The sequence below is a fragment of the Pseudovirgaria hyperparasitica genome, assembly GCF_010093815.1.
Source record: "Pseudovirgaria hyperparasitica strain CBS 121739 unplaced genomic scaffold EJ05scaffold_7, whole genome shotgun sequence".
NCBI lineage: Eukaryota > Fungi > Ascomycota > Dothideomycetes > Acrospermales > Acrospermaceae > Pseudovirgaria > Pseudovirgaria hyperparasitica.
In genome coordinates this window covers 41652-57386 of record NW_022985555.1, presented here as the reverse complement: position 1 = coordinate 57386, position 15735 = coordinate 41652, and the positions used below count along the sequence as shown (strand labels likewise).

The following is a 15735-nucleotide window of genomic DNA, read 5'->3' as shown; positions in this document are numbered from 1 at the left end:
CTCCCTCCCGAGCACGTCTGTCACAGTCAACAACAACAATAACGACAACAACAGCAGCAAGACATCATTACTCTATTTCTTATTGCGCGCTGTGGCTCTGTGTGCATTGAGATTGCCTTCTGGTGCATCACTACTATTCATTATCGTCTTCGTTTTCATCGTCGTCGGCGCACCACTAGGGACAGCTCATCGCATTTTGAGACACTACAGAGGTGCCATCAGTTCTTAAAAAACTTCAGACATCATCACATATACAATGCCCTCTCCGGGCCATTCGCGATCGCAGTCGGAACGAGTTCCAACCGGAAGCACTAGCTACGGACAGGTCATCGAATACATTCAAGGTATAAGGCAGAAGCGCGCTGTTGGTTAACACAATATACTAATCGATGGAACTTAGATCGGCTCTATCTCGCCTCCTATACCCATCCTCCAAATGCGCATACCCCGTTCCCCTACCCCGTGAAAGAGAGCCGCTCGCCATCGAAGCGCTCAACGAAGGCACAGGGAGGCCCGACCGCCGCAGCCAGCCCGTCAAAGGCCAGCCCTCCTGTATACTTCTCTATAGATCGCACGCTCCTATACAATGCTTTCTATCATGACTTCGGTCCGCTACACATTGGCCATCTCTATCGTTTCGCGGTACAGTTACATGAGGTGCTTGGTGACCCTGCGAATGAGGAGAGAAGCGTTGTCTTCTGGTGCCACGCTGACTCAAGGAGTACGTTCCCATTTCACGAAATCCATGGGCTATACACTGATTATTTTAAGGTCGTGCAAATGCTGCCTGTATCCTTGCATGTTACATGGTTATGATTCAAGCCTGGCCACCACATCTAGCACTTGCGCCCATTGCGCAGATGGAACCACCCTGCATGCCTTTCAGGGATGCAGGTTATAGTCAAGCTGACTTCACTCTAAACATACAGGACATCGTGTACGGTGTCTGGAAGGCAAAAGAGGAGGGACTGGTCGGTCTGAAAGATTTTAGCCTTGAAGAGTGAGTCCCTAGCGCACTTACGAGGTCGCAAACTGATGTCGCTGCAGATATGAGAAGTATGAACGCGTCGACATGGGCGACTTCAACTGGTTAACTCCCAACTTCCTCGCATTTGCATCGCCACAACATCAACCCATTGCACCGATCCCTACCACCTCGCCATTGTTTGCTGCTCTCCCTTCCAGTATCGCAGAGGTCCAGAAATCGAAATTACCAACTCCATTCAAGAACGTCTTATCTCATTTCTCGGCGCGCAACATCGGCCTTGTAGTTCGTCTAAACTCTGAACTCTACTGTCCATCGTACTTCACTGCACTTGGGATTCAGCACCTCGATATGATATTTGATGACGGGACCTGTCCTCCCTTGGGCTTGGTCAGGAAATTTGTGAACATGGCTCACGAGATGATTGCGAACAATAAAGGCATCGCTGTGCATTGCAAAGCCGGTCTCGGCCGCACGGGTTGTCTAATCGGCGCGTACCTCATATACAGACACGGTTTCACAGCAAACGAAGTGATTGCGTTCATGAGATTCATGCGTCCAGGGATGGTGGTCGGCCCCCAGCAACACTGGCTCCACCTTAAGCAGGGAGTGTTCCGAGAGTGGTGGTTCGAAGACTCGATGAAGGAAAAGCTTCGAGCTATGGCTCCTTCGACTCCTACGAAACATAAGCAACGCCTTGCTAGCAATGGTCAGACATTCACACCTCCGAACGGAGGATCAAAGCGGTCCGCACTAGGCGAGATAACGTCAAACGATCAATCATCTGGCGGCGCCATAGATGTAGCCGAGGACAATTTACCTGCGCCAACGCCTGGCCAGCCACGAAAGACCAGCAAGGTGTACGGACCGAGCTCAAGGCACAACTCACCAATGCGTCGTTCAGAAAATGAGCCATTTGTTCACCCTGATACCGAAGTAGTTACCATGTCACGTCACACTCAGGGTGATTCAGAATCAGAGGAAGAATTCCAGCTCCGCATGATGCGGAGGAATACTTCGCGATCGCCAATGCAGTCGTCATCGAAAAGACGCGCTATTAGCTGCACTACCACCATGACTACATCTACGACATATATGACTGGTGGTGAAAGCGACGTCGAAAATCAAGGTGTCAATGCCAGACCTAAGACACCAGGTAGCACGAAGAGTGGCAGTGGAGCAAGCGCGATAACGGTAGGCAAGCAACGAAGCCCCATCCGGCGAAGTACCACCGACACTAAGAATGGAGTACGAAAGACCAGCGGGAGGGTTGGAAGCGTTGGAACACTGGCCAGCTCCAAATCGCGGTGACAGTCACATGTTCTTTGGTCGTCTACACTATCGTGAACCATTTCCCCTGCTTCGTCCTGCCCGCATTACTGGTTGGTACTTGTGCATAGACAGCCGTTTTGTCTTATTCATGGCGTGGAGTCTTGATCTTCATGGAGAACGTTCACAGTCTACATTTGCGGAGTTAATCTTATTCCTGTATGTGTCAGGTGTGTGGAGTCGGTCCTCGGCGTTCTTGCCTGCGGTTTCAGCAAGCCATTTCTCTTAAAGTCATTCCGTTCTTGCTTTCTCTTCCTTTCATGTGGATTGCAGTTGAACTGGCGTTGGAGCGGCCTATTTACGATGTATAAATGATGATCAATGACAAGTCAATACTTGGATTGCATAACAAATTAGTTCAGGTTGTAGATCCTTTCGTGACTGTCCTGATGTTATTTACCCCTTTATCGTTGAGTATCAGTGCGCAGGTCTAAGCAGCACTGCAGAATACGCTATTTGGATCACTGGTGTCTGTAGTGATCTTGGGAGGTCAGGACGACACTTGTTCTGCGTAGACACGTCTTGGCTGTGTGTATTGCAGGGCCTGGTGTTCCAAAATGATGGAGAGGGTGAGCATGATTTCGGGGTCCGGTCCTACGGTTACGATAGGTATTGTCGCCTTCCCACCTATCATGCAACAACCCTTTGTACCGCCTCAGATCCATGACATATTGGAAACGTTCTTAAACTTCACTTGTTTGGTATGGGGTCTCGAGGCAATGTATGGACATCGCACAATGGTAGCGTTCAACCAGAAATCCTAGAGCGTGAAGTCGTACGGCACATCAATACTACCAAGGCACTAATTATAGAGAGGAATTCTGTTGTGTTTAGTAAAGACATGGAAAACAGTCTTAAGTCTTACGTCATACAGGTTTCTCTTCTCCTGCTTTGGTTGTGCTAATCTTATAACACCAATCACGGTGGAGCCAGAGATGGGCATATGCAATCCTAATCTGTGCAGTCTCAATCTGGGCCAAAATTTTGATAGAGAATACAAGCTCAATCCACGCCTCGAGATAATTGCCAAGACGGTATAAGCTCATCCCTTGGCATAGATTGTAACCTGAATCTGTACTTCTAGAGTGACTAATCATACAATCCTAATCTAGGCCCTTGGATTGTATCCGATTGTATATATGCTCACGTCTGGGTGGAGCAATGTCCTCCCTTCGAACGATGTCTTGATTCTGCCGTGCTGCTCACTTTCGAACGTATCTCGTCCGAACGTCGTACCCTCATAGGTGTGACTCGTCAAATCGACGTGGCATGGATACGCGGCCAGTATACTGAAGCATTACCCTGTGATCGACATTGAGAAGTGCTGCCAAGTAACGTGTTCCTTTTCTTTGCCCAGGATGAACTCCCGGAATATCAGCCTTTAGAAAGTATCGTGACTTACGTGCAAGCCATAAGGCAAAGACTCTCAGAAGGCTCGCTTTGCTGAAGTGGCTATATATATAACACGCGGAAATTTTTCCGAAAAGAAAAAAGAGAATGCCAAGATTGGTCGACGTGGAATTTCAATTCGTTGTATCAAGAGACACCGCCCCGGAGGAAATGCATGTGCTCAGATACGTTGGGATTACCTAGGTAGTAGATGTGGGTTGGCTTATCTACCTGGTCGATCGTCTAAAGCATCAGTGCGGATTCTTGCCGAAGTACCCTGATATAGATCTGAGCCCTAGAGTTCCCGTGCATTGGTATTCCATACGGGAACCTGGGAGACTGGTCTGAGCTTCTGGTGAATAGTGTTGTTTACCTTGCCAGTACGCCGAGCATAGATGCAACGATATTTGAGTAAAATGGGTACTACTTCCGACGAATTAAGAGTACTTGCTGAGCCATGGCTATGAGCAGGAGAGTATATTTGCCTAGGTGTGTATTATGATCATTAAGTATGATCCAACTGTGTCGTGTCACGCTGCAGCTGCTATTGGTGAGATCGTTCAGGTCGATCAAGCGGCCAGCGCTAACCAATGAGCATGCTAGACGTTTTCAGCCCCAACGTCGGATCAGGATGGAAGAAGGCCATAATTGCAGCCTACTGCTGATGCTGATGCTGATGCTGATGCTGTTGCTCTCATACAACTACACAATATCACACCAAACGATACAACAGTCTTCAACCCGACTGTCAATAGTGCAGCCTACTGTTCTACCGCCCCCATAACGTCTACTACACTTGGCCGCCCATCTCGCTGCTTTATCGTGCCGAGTTGTCAACTTGTCACACCATGCAGCATCGTCCCAACATACACAGCATCATGCCATGCTGAGGTCATGCTTTGAATGCCCACTAATTTAACATCCTACCGCTTACTGATCTGCTCGCGTCATCACTGGTCACTACAGACACTTCGTACGGACTTGTTCTCTTGTGCTGACCATGAGAGCGGCTCATGAAGACAATCGCAAAAGGGTCAAGACTTGGAAGCCAAAGACTAAGACAGGATGCAGAACTTGCAGGTATGTGAGCGACAGATTCATCGAACGCCGCATCCCGCGTACTATTCTAGCCGATACATGGCCTTTCGCGGATGCTGATCCTTTGCAGGGTCCGGAGAATCAAGTGTGATGAAGCCAAACCGTTCTGTCGACGATGTGTATCCACTGGTCGCCAATGCGACGGTTATGAGGTCCAGGATGCACTGACTCGAAAGTCTTCTTCTGCTTCTCCTGTTCGATTATTGATCGAGGATCCCAGTCTCCTGATCGGAACTGCCGAGGAGCGTGAATTTTTCCACTTCTTTCAAGTCCATACAGCATGCGAGTTCACGGGTTTCTTCGACTCTTCTGTTTTCGTCAATGGCACTCTTCAGGCCTCTCAGTTCCGGCCTGAAATTCGACATGCTCTGACCGCATTAGGAGCGATGCATCAGAAATTTCTGTCTGGGCATACGACCGTAGTTCCAGATGATCCTTCAGATCTGCAGATTCGTTTCGCCTTGCAGCAATGCAATCAATCTTTAACTCATATAAGGCAACAGACAGTCGTAAAGGCAGAAATAGAGACTATGCTGACACTCTGTATGCTGTACTTCTCATTCGCATGCTTACAGGGCCACCAGGCGACTGGGTTGGCTCATTTACGTCACGCTTTGTATATGCTCGCGGAGATGCAGACAGGTCAATCACCTTCTTTCGAGAGCCATCCTTTGACGGTAGGGTCGATACGGGGTGCATTTATTGGGCTGGATAGTATGGCACGAGCCCTCCTTCCGGACGTCAATCTCAAAGACTGGATCACATTACCGGGAGCGGCAGTCAACCCACAGGAACCCCCTGAGATATTCCATTCACTCGCCGAGGCAGAAGCATGCTCAGAGGCAAACTTCAACGGGCTTCTGAGTTCGCTTCAGGAGATCTCACATACACCTCCAAGTCAGGAGCTCGTACGCTTGGCAATAGACAAGCACAAAGACTTTTCTGCACGATTTCGCAAATTCGGTCTCGCGCTGGAATCATATGTAGATAAGGAGCTGCACAACCTGGACTTTCGGCAGAAGAAAACGGTCTCAATGCTCCGGCTTTATCGCAGCATCGCGTCATCCACACTCGCTATACTCTCGCAGAGTCCCATGTACGGCGAAGTGGCATGGGATAACGTTGTACCCTCATTCACGTCGATCGTAGACTGTGCAGCCCGAATCCTCGGCGAGACCTGCGTGGACGAGCTCGCGGCAACAGTCTTCTGCACGCCGGGCATCCGAGAGCAGTATCCGAACGAATGTGACGAATACTGCGCCGAGGCACGACGCATCATGGACATATCAAAACGCCCTCCTTCCTTCTCCTGCCGCTTCGGCGTCGTCTTCCCGCTATATCTCGTCGCCGCACGCTGTAGAGAACCACTCCTTCGCAGAAAAGCCCTCGGACTGATGCTGCACTATCCACGGCGGGAGGGCCTCTGGGACGGCGTCTTGGCTGCCCGTCTCGCCTTTGAATGCATGTGTCTGGAAGAGGATGCTGTGCCAGGCCCCGTCACGTGTGCGAAGGATATCCCGGAAGAATGCCGCATCAAGGGCGTGGCGATCCATTATACAGGGCCGAGGCAAGCGGAAGCAGAGATGAGGACGACAGCAGAGCATAAATTGAACAAGCCAGGGGTGAAGCGATTTGTCACATGGTAATAATATACAGCATGCCCTAATCGCGCACTTATAGCGTTGGGAGGAGCCAGGGACATTCGTAACACCAGACAGAGTATCATCTGCACACACACTCCCTTGCAGATAGATATCTAACCGCAAGGCAAATACTGGCTCGTGGTGGCACTAGTGACTCCTCGGAGAATCGCCCGAAACCTGGCAAATCTGCATCACATACTCGTCCTTACACAGTCATCATGCACGCAGTCATCATGCATGATTACGCTGTTCATCCCAAGGCCAGTCCCGACAGTACGGGTGGCCGCCTAGAAGTACATCGCTTGCAGGCCTGTAAAGGCCAGCGTAAGAGTCCAGGCGCCGTTCTTTGATCCTAAAGAGACAAGCACCGGGGTGCTCGGACTATTTGGGACCGATGACCGCACATGGTCATATATGCAGAGACGCAAGGACTTGTAGGGCCACACATGGATGCCAGGAAAGATGCAGAAAGTTTCCCTGCATGGGTATAGACACAGACAGGGAAGTTTCATGACACACGCCAGCTATGCTATAACCGTCGATTCTATCTACAGTATTAGAAAATCAGTCTGGGGACATATCAGGCACGTTTCGGGCAGCGAAGTCTGTCCAGATTGTTGTCCAGATTTATTTTCCTCACTGTATCTACACACCTACGCCCTCAAACTTGCCCAGACCTTTTGGTCTTCCCTCTAAACCCTGCCTCTAGAATCTCAATTAAATCACTCAATTTCTTCACCACCACATCCGTATGCTCATGATCCGCCAAATGTTCATTTTCCCGATTGATCAATAACACTGTCGCTGCGCCAGCCCGATATCCCGCCGTCATATCGTCAATACTATCGCCCACCATGATCACATCCAGCCTCTCCCCTTGTTGGACACTTTTTGGTGTTGGTACGGCGGAAGTCACGGTGGAGGTCTGGGATTGACGGGGATGATGCGTTAAAGTCGGGGTCCGAGGGACGACCGGAGTTAGAATAGGGTCCCGTTGTGACGCAGTAGGCATACTCCACCCATCAGTCTCCGCCCACACGTTTGCAATATGCAGAATTCCGGCAGGATCGGGTTTTGGTGGGTAGAACGAGCGCGTTATGATCAGATCCATAGTGTGTCCTGGGAGAAACTTTGAAAGGAGATGGTCCACGGGTGCACTGGAAACATCAGCACCGCAATGCAGAGCGCAGGAAGGTCAGATTCTCAACCCCGAACCGAACCCTCCTAGTACAAGGTTTGGGAATTCATACTTGAAGTTCCTCGTGCATATACCCTTTCTCAACCCCTTTGCTTGCAAATACTCCATGAGCTCGACCACACCTTCCTGTGGCTGCTGCAGTGCCATGGCCTCGCGCTCGATTGATTTGATCGCATCTTGTGCAGCGTCTTGTTCGGGCTGTGGGAGTGAGAAAATGTGCTCGAGGATATCGACGGATTTGTCGATTTTGAGGGCGGCGCTTGCCGTGATCAGCCCAGTTGTGAGAAAGCAAAGATGAGCAGAAGGAGTGACTACATAGGTTATATGAACACTGAAGTAAATGGATAGTCGTACATGCTGTCGGTGCGAATGGAACGGTGGACTTCGAAAAACTTAACATACCGCATCTGCCCAAACATGTAGTTCTGCGGCAAGCCTATGCAAACAACGCAGATCAGCCGTCTCTCTTTCAGAGCAGACCAGTCCTTCTCCTATCGCCACAATAACCTTAGAGTGAAACATTATGGCTGGTTCTCATACGGATAGCCCAACCAATCCGCTCGATACCCAACAACCTTCGGAGACGACTGAAGCAGACTTACAAAGTGTCCCGTCAACATCAAAAATGATGCCCCTCAGTACCACACCATCTTTCTTATCGGAATCATCTCTGAGAGGCCGAAATATGCGTGCTTGGTCTGTCATGTTTGATTTGGTGATACTACTCGATGAGGTTGATGTCAGGCGTCTGCGCAATATTCGAAAGTTTCGGAGCATTTGATCAAGAGGCGATGTAGACAGCACGGTATAATCTGGCGTGACCAAAGAGTATGGACGTGAGTTGTTATTGTAGATTAGGGCCGTAGGTGTTGTTCCTGAACCAATATCTGGGCAGTTAGGTATAAGTCGGAATCGAAACTGCCAAGACAAAGCTCGTCACCCGCTCAACGCACACGAGAACACTACACACACAGCAGTAGCAGCAGCAGCAGCAGCAGCAGCATACACACGTACAAAATATCGAATAATCTTATTTACTTTAGTCGAATTTGAGGTAACATAAAGGAATTAGCTGAAGCAAACGCTAAGTGTTCACCTGCACCACAAGCTTTCAAGAGAGTGGAAAGCCTCTGCTCCTAAACATTAGTCTAATTTCTCAAAGGAGTGTCCTATGCCGTCCCCCGTCCGACACCATAACCCTTACACATAAAATAACATACTAAAGCGGAAGAAACCTTGAAAAATCCGGTTAGACATATTAGATTTTGCCGCGCCTTTGCCCTTCCGGGCACCTCAGACTTCTACAGAAAGAAGTGGGCGGGCGTAGGGGAGCAAGATTGAGTTGTCCATACGTATGTTAGCTTCTGCCTGCTACCTAATGAAGTTCATGATCGCTAGCGTCTAATATCTCGTATTCTTCATCGGTGGCAAAGCCCTCGTCCGAAGTTTCCGAGTACTCGATGGTCTCCGCGTCCTCAAAAAAGTCAACGTCGCTCTGGACACTGGGTGATTGGATTGTCTCCGTTTCGATTTGTTCAGTGGAAGCGTGTGATTGCAGAGCAGTGACCGCCTCGTGCAGGCTAGATATTGGAGACTCTTTGTCAAGTTGGGGAAATATCATTGAGCCTCTCTGTTCAAAAGACTTTGCGTATTCCGTGGCGACTTTGACCGGCGGCTTCTCTTCTACTGTGTAGGGGGATGACCGTTCCAGTTCCGCGTCCATGAGCTCGGCTGCGCGACGCATACTCTCGATAGCTTCAGCGCGCACTTCAGCATGACGCTTCAGGTTAGCCTCGATCAGAGTGGCTTCTTGTTGACGAGACTTCTGTTGTTCATCCTCAGCCTCCTGGCGTCTTTTTATGGCTTGCGCCTGCAGCTTTAGAAGTTGCTGATGATGTGTCAGAAGTTGCTGTTGGGGGGAATAGAACCGACTATCTGGATGCGAAGGATTTCCAGACTTTGTGCTGCTGGTGGCTTTGGCCGGAGTATTGCTCGTGCTGTCGATATGACACCATAAGCGATGCCCGAATGGCGTTCCATCCATGGCCTTGAGACGCCAGTATGAAATGGCGATACCCTGGCGTTTTGGTGCCTTCATGAGAACTCGGAACGAGACCTCCTCACCGACCTGGACCAGGCGCTGAATTACATTACTCTCAGTAGCCTCGTTAATCTCTGTTGCACTGGACGGGTGATTGTCGTCAACATTCAGCATGTTGTCTCCACCTACGTAACGAACACTGCAACCAGCAGGCCACGGATGAGGACCGGGGTTCTGCAAGGTCCACACTTGAGTGAACAGTGCCCCAGGAAGTATCTTAGTTCCATCAGGGACGGTATCGCGCACGAAGTGAGCTACCAATTCGAGTGAATCGATGGTCTCTACTGAAGGAGCCTGCGTAAGAGACGTTGTCATCAAATTTTGAACTTGATCCTTCTCCTGGATTGGCTCCGCCAGAAGATCATTCATATTGGCCTGCTCTTGCTTGAGGATGGGTACCTCGCGCGGTTTGAAGTCAATGACTGTCTGGACCTGAGTGGCAGCATTTGTTGAAGGGACAGTAACAGTTTCAGTGGACGCAGATCTGCGCGTGCCACTCGCTTTGTGATCTCCCATGATAGTCATGGCGGATCCTTGCCTATCTTCGCCCATAGTAGTCACACTGACATTGCGGACAGGTGTCTTGAACTTGAGGAGAGGATGTGTTCGGTTATGCCTGTTGCATGGAGCAGCTTCACAATTTGCGCAGAAGTCAGTATCGTTGCATACAGCACATTTGTAGCGAACCCCTTCGATGTACTCTCCGCTTTTCCTGTCCTTGCAAAGAGGGCCGTCACAGAAGATGCCATGGTGTCTCACTGGCATCGAACGAGGTTCTGGAAGGGGGTCGTAGATTGGTACAAATCGATGCGATGGATGATTGAATCTAGCGGCTTTGACGCACTTGGAGCAGTAATCCCAGTCTGGGCAGTGGAGACATTTGTGACGAATACCATAGATATACTTGTCGCAACCATCACATACAGCGGCGTGACGTACATTCCTGCCAGCGCTGCACAAGAACTCTGCGAGCGGACCAATCATGGTTTCTTTAGTAGCAGGGATAAAGGTATGGCCTGGGTGGTGACCATGCCTTGCTGCTACATGGCAAGGAATGCAAAGGTCGTAGTCTTCACAATCCTTGCAAGTGACAAACTCTGACTCCGGAAGTATATTGATACAAGAGTTGCAGGTTCGCGATAGCAAGTCCGTCTGCATGACCGTAGGCTGCTTTTCCTGAATATGAATCTTCTGGCCTGTTGGAGCCGGAGCCGACACTTGTGGCGCAACTCTCTCTGAGGTGCTATTGACAACTTGGCCGTTCTGGACAAATCTCTTGACTAGCCAGTGGCTGGCATCGCGGCAATGAAATCCAGTTTCATTGCATGTGACGCAAAGGTCATAATCGCCGTCATCGCAGATGCTGCAGTGGAAATATTCGTTCGACATGGGCTTGTCGCACTGGTTGCAATAGACTGACCAGGCACAGGACGGAGAGGCTACGGTCGTGTCCTTGGCACGGAAGGCAAGTTGTGTCTGAAGTCCTGAGGTTACATAGCTTTGCGGTCTTGAAACTTGTTTCTTATCCTCGATGGCCTCTGTAGCCGCAGTAGTCGAGGGTGCTTCAGGCTCGCATGGCCTAGCCTGCTTCAGGCTCAGGCTCATTCCATTGAGATCTAATGGCAAGGAGGTATTTGTCCCAACCGTGGGGTTCGTTTCAACTGCTGCAGGCGAAGCCGTGTCGTTCTTGGTAACAATGGTCGCTTTCAAGCGGAGCTTGAGCTTGGCCTTCGCCGCGCGGAACAAAGTTTTATAGACTTGGGTATTGGAAGGGTCAAGGATGACGTAGGCACCAGCACTATCAGAAAAGCGCTCAAAGACAACCTTTTGATTCGTAGGAATAGCAAGGCCAGCTCGAAGCTATAGTATTTCGTCAGCTATAGGTTTAAGATGGCCGAAGAACGCAAGGCAACGAGGCGCGATGATAGGCGTAAAAGGTAGCACTGGCGACCAGCACTCAGATGTAATACTGCAAACAGACCTCTACGCGAGAATATGAACAGTATGAAGAAGGGTGGTAGTAGCCATCGAGTGTCTCCAGCAAGCCCTTACATGCACTTGGGGCAACCTTATCTCATATGACTGGGAAGAAAGAGGGTGACATACCTTATTCTCTAAGACGTTGGCTCCGAGGTCCTTGAGAGGGATTTTGAATCTTCTGTTACTTCCTTCCAAGGCTACCTTGATGGTGATGAGAGTGTCCATCGTGACTGAAGGTTGAGTAGCCATAATAGCAGTTGATGCACACTGCTGGGGAGATGAGGTGACGTATTGAAGCAACAGCCTTCGGACCTTATTTGCAGTGTAGCTTTCGAAACTGCTATGGATGCAGCCTCGAAGCGCAGAGAGCGACAGAAGTTCTTGTAGAGAGTCGATAGCGGAGTCTGATGAAGACCGATGGCGACGGGAGGTGGAGGTGGAGGTGGAGATATGGAGGCGAAAGTGGAGGTGAAGAGAGGCAAGGTGGATTGGGAAGTATCAGGGTGGAGGAGGTGGTAGTTGAGGGGAGCCTGGATGGATTGGGGCTATGGCTCAGCTTACGGAGCTGTCAAGCTAGCACGGTTAACGATTCACGTCCAGCTCCGGTCAAGGGGGACTAAACCTGCGCTGAACTGGTGACTGGTCAACCCGTGACTGGACCACCGTGGTGGTGTTAGATTTTCACTGCACTGGACAGGACAACGCTGACTTTATGTATCACGATTTCACTGCCCCTCGTCGACATCAATGTCGCCTGTTTATTGGTCTACTTGTCACCTGTTTAGGCTACCATTTTACCTGCATTCCACAAGGACTTTAGCACGGACCCCAATCACGTGCGATGGTAGAAAGGATGTTGACTTAATCCTGTATATGATGGCTTTCACTATACAGTTGAATCTCTGCTACGTCACCTGCCGTGATCCTCGAAACTGTAATCAACGGAACTAATCGACTGAGTTTATCACATGATGCGAAGCGAATACGCGGCCCAACACGCACGGTCTCACTATTAGCGTCCCTTATTGAACATAAGATCACATTTGTGCTGAAGACTGACGTTGCAATTGCTCAAGAGAATCCAATTGTACACTTCTTCTGCTTCACCAGAGACCTCCACTCGGTCTGTAATGTCAACCTTCGTGCATTTCAAGCACCTTCTGATAAGTTTATGATCTTTATTCTCTACAGACCACTTCCATCTAGCCCAATCGACCGTCTGTCAGCCCCTCCATTGCGAATGAGTTTAACCCAGAGAGCGCAAATGAATGGACATTGCTTCATTTTATTTCTGGGCCAGAAGAATAAAGAAGACTGTGTGATTATATGAAAGGTGTTTGATTCTGTAGACGTACTGCGTCCGCGCATAGTACCACGGCCGTAGCGTTCGTATGACATTGATGAATGTGCCTCTCGAAGGACCTGTTGCTGACCGCAAACCAACTCCATGCAAAAAGAGTGCCCTCAAAATGAACCTTCGACCTCAACATGGAAACGGTAAGTTATATAAAGAGCAAGACGCCAAGATTAGACTCGCTAAACGGACGACATGTACATGTTACAAGAACGCGGTGTTGCTATTGCCAATCCACAGGGACGTGTTGCTTTCGTTACCCGTAGTACACTGTCCCACCTGGTTGCATCTGTGGGTAGTGATACCCATCAGGACTGGGTGTCATCATGCCACCAATCCCAGGTACTGCGTAGCTCGTAGGAGCATAGCCCTCCATAGCTGTTGCAGTGTATACGCTGAATGGATCATAATAATACACCGTCCCGTTGGCCTCGTGCGCCACCATACTAGCTTGCGACTGTGTCGTGTTGGTAACAGGGACAGATACAGACGCAGGTCCTGCCGGTAACATATATGTACCTGACTGGCCACCCTGCATGTACATTGGAACCATACCGCTTGGTGTTACGGTAGGATATTGGCCCTGAGGAGGATTTGAAGGAGCATAGAAATAGCCAGGCGCATATCCGTTGGGCATAGGATATCCTGATTGCTGGTAAGGCTGGAATGGCTGTGCATGAATAGCACGTTCTGGAATGTGAGAAAGTGGAGTCCCTGTCGATGGCTGACTTGGATAGGAAAGCTGTCGTGTATGAGGAGGGTATTGTTGCGTTTGGTCTGGAGGACCTTGTCCGTTCAATTGAGGAGGCACTTGCTGGTGAAACGGAAGTTGTTCTTGCTGCAGAGGCGCCGCAAAAACATTCACAGGCGACTCTATACCGGCCATCGACACAGCTTTCTGTGGACGAGGCTGGTACATCGGAAGGCCTGCAGAGTTCTCTCTGAAAGCGGGTCGCTGTGGTAAGGGATATGTAGATGGGGGAGGTATGTTCACTATTGGTGTCGCATGTCCGAATGCTGAAGCCTGCGTCTGTCCAGGTGGCAGACGAACGATAGGCTTGACCATGTCAGATGAACCCGGTGGTCTGGACACGACGGACCCTGTAGGCGAGATGATGCCGTCTCGGGGGAATTCCCGTGCAAGAGAAGATCTCCTGCTCATAGCCACGCTTGGCGAGTTGACGCTGCCAGCATATACACTTGTCCGACGACTCGAGAAGCCTCCCATGGATCCAATACCTCTGCCTCGCCCTCTGCCAAATCCTTGCTGATTTGGACGCATAGCTCGCGGAATGAAGATGAATGATCGCTCAGTAGAAGGAAATATATATCGCGGTGGATGGTTAGGCAATGATATTCGTACTGGTTTGTCTCTTCGCAAAGGCGGCCGATGGTTCGGGAGCCGAGCGTATAATTTGAGCGGAACATCTGCGAAGTTAACGGGCACTTCCATACCAGGAAGCGAGACACGTATAAGAGCTTTCGCTATCTCGCGGGTGGTAGAGAAGGATTGTGCGAGGTTCGGTCGGGATGGTGCAGGGATAGCCTTCCGCACTGCAGATTGAGTATTCGAGAAAGAGGGATATGTAGGATTTATAGACAGTTGCGCTCTGCCGTCTTGATCCAGAAGAGACTGATGTAGATCGTGAGCCCAAGGTCCGCTTAAGGTTTCGTCAGGTGGAGCAACATCACTGGACTCTGTCAGTACTTGAAGCCAAATGACATACTGAGTTCATACTTGTGTGATGCAAAAGGTGCACCCACACCACCCCTCCCTCTTCCTCGACCTCTTGCTATCGATCGAAAACCATTTGCTCCTGGGCCAGAGGCCCGCTGGTCGTGCATGAAGAAGGGTCCTCTGTTCGGAATGAAGGCAGGATCATCTTCCTTCTTTCTGCGATATTCCTCATGCTCGCGTCTCCTTCTTTCGGCGGGTGTCTCCTGTTTACTAGTCACAATGACAGGGTGTGTGGGAACAGCATGTCTCTTGCGATTCAGTGTCTCAAAATCGACCCCTTCGTCTTTCGCAACTGATTCGGATAAGTTCAATCCATTCATCATCACAACCGTGTCGGTAGACTGTGGAAAGAATTTATCACCATTTTCCCCTGTCAGTATTTCATTCTGACCGCTGCGAATGTTGTCAGATCGCTGTTGGCGAGACTGAGGTTTCCTATGAATTTCTGAATCGTTCAATGGTCCGGGTGTTTCAGTGTCGCTCAAATCGCTAGCATCTGCATCCGCGTCCTGATCACTCTGGATCGATCCTTCGCTCTGCGAGTCATCGTTATGGTCAGTCACCACTGACGCTTCATCGTCTCCTTCCTCTTCATTCCGACGGCGACGTTGGACAATATTCCTCCTACGTTGTGCAGCCATTTTCATCAAGCGCCTGGTAGAAAGTAGAAGTGGCAAACAGGTTGCGGAAGATGGTCGCGGGTCAGAGCGTATTGATGGGCAGACTACCGTAAGCAATGGCCTGTAGGAGACAAGTCTGTCGGGTCCGGCAGTAACGTCGATCTTGAGAACGAAAGGTAGGGCGTAGATTAGAGTGGACGTGACGATGATAGAGGGGGTGGAAAAAAGGTGTTTTAACGTGCATCAATCAGTGAAAGTATTCAGTGTGAGGATGACCACACGTCAAAAGTACCGGGACCG

General features: G+C 49.9%; 6 protein-coding genes across 6 annotated transcripts; 3 read left to right on the top strand and 3 right to left on the bottom strand.

Moving 5' to 3' along the window:
- Window positions 1-256: 256 nt before the first annotated feature.
- EJ05DRAFT_438152 (tyrosine-protein phosphatase CDC14) lies at window positions 257-2296 on the top strand (the record flags this gene model as incomplete). The annotated part of the gene is made up of 4 exons (XM_033741820.1): window positions 257-344; window positions 401-721; window positions 772-1000; window positions 1048-2296. The coding sequence occupies 4 exons, from the start codon at window positions 257-259 to the stop codon at window positions 2294-2296; spliced, it is 1887 nt and encodes a 628-aa protein (XP_033600765.1).
- A 2407-nt stretch (window positions 2297-4703) lies between these two features.
- EJ05DRAFT_499840 (uncharacterized protein) lies at window positions 4704-6447 on the top strand (the record flags this gene model as incomplete). Its single annotated transcript, XM_033746905.1, has 2 exons — window positions 4704-4783; window positions 4872-6447. The coding sequence occupies 2 exons, from the start codon at window positions 4704-4706 to the stop codon at window positions 6445-6447; spliced, it is 1656 nt and encodes a 551-aa protein (XP_033600764.1).
- Window positions 6448-7034: 587 nt separating this feature from the next.
- On the bottom strand, window positions 7035-8515 carry EJ05DRAFT_475639 (HAD-like protein). The gene is made up of 4 exons (XM_033743850.1): window positions 8245-8515; window positions 8045-8078; window positions 7695-7901; window positions 7035-7601 (listed from the first exon to the last, which is right to left on the bottom strand). Exons 1-4 carry the CDS (start codon window positions 8345-8347, stop codon window positions 7106-7108), a joined length of 840 nt encoding a protein of 279 aa, XP_033600763.1. The 5' UTR covers window positions 8348-8515; the 3' UTR covers window positions 7035-7105.
- A 196-nt stretch (window positions 8516-8711) lies between these two features.
- On the bottom strand, window positions 8712-12389 carry EJ05DRAFT_475638 (uncharacterized protein). The gene is made up of 2 exons (XM_033743849.1): window positions 11850-12389; window positions 8712-11603 (listed from the first exon to the last, which is right to left on the bottom strand). The coding sequence occupies exons 1-2, from the start codon at window positions 11970-11972 to the stop codon at window positions 9018-9020; spliced, it is 2709 nt and encodes a 902-aa protein (XP_033600762.1). The 5' UTR covers window positions 11973-12389; the 3' UTR covers window positions 8712-9017.
- A 6-nt stretch (window positions 12390-12395) lies between these two features.
- On the top strand, window positions 12396-12791 carry EJ05DRAFT_346984 (uncharacterized protein). The gene has a single exon (XM_033740974.1). It carries the CDS (start codon window positions 12471-12473, stop codon window positions 12672-12674), a length of 204 nt encoding a protein of 67 aa, XP_033600761.1. The 5' UTR covers window positions 12396-12470; the 3' UTR covers window positions 12675-12791.
- A 461-nt stretch (window positions 12792-13252) lies between these two features.
- On the bottom strand, window positions 13253-15712 carry EJ05DRAFT_346926 (uncharacterized protein). The gene is made up of 2 exons (XM_033740973.1): window positions 14816-15712; window positions 13253-14768 (listed from the first exon to the last, which is right to left on the bottom strand). The coding sequence occupies exons 1-2, from the start codon at window positions 15460-15462 to the stop codon at window positions 13334-13336; spliced, it is 2082 nt and encodes a 693-aa protein (XP_033600760.1). The 5' UTR covers window positions 15463-15712; the 3' UTR covers window positions 13253-13333.
- Window positions 15713-15735: the final 23 nt, after the last annotated feature.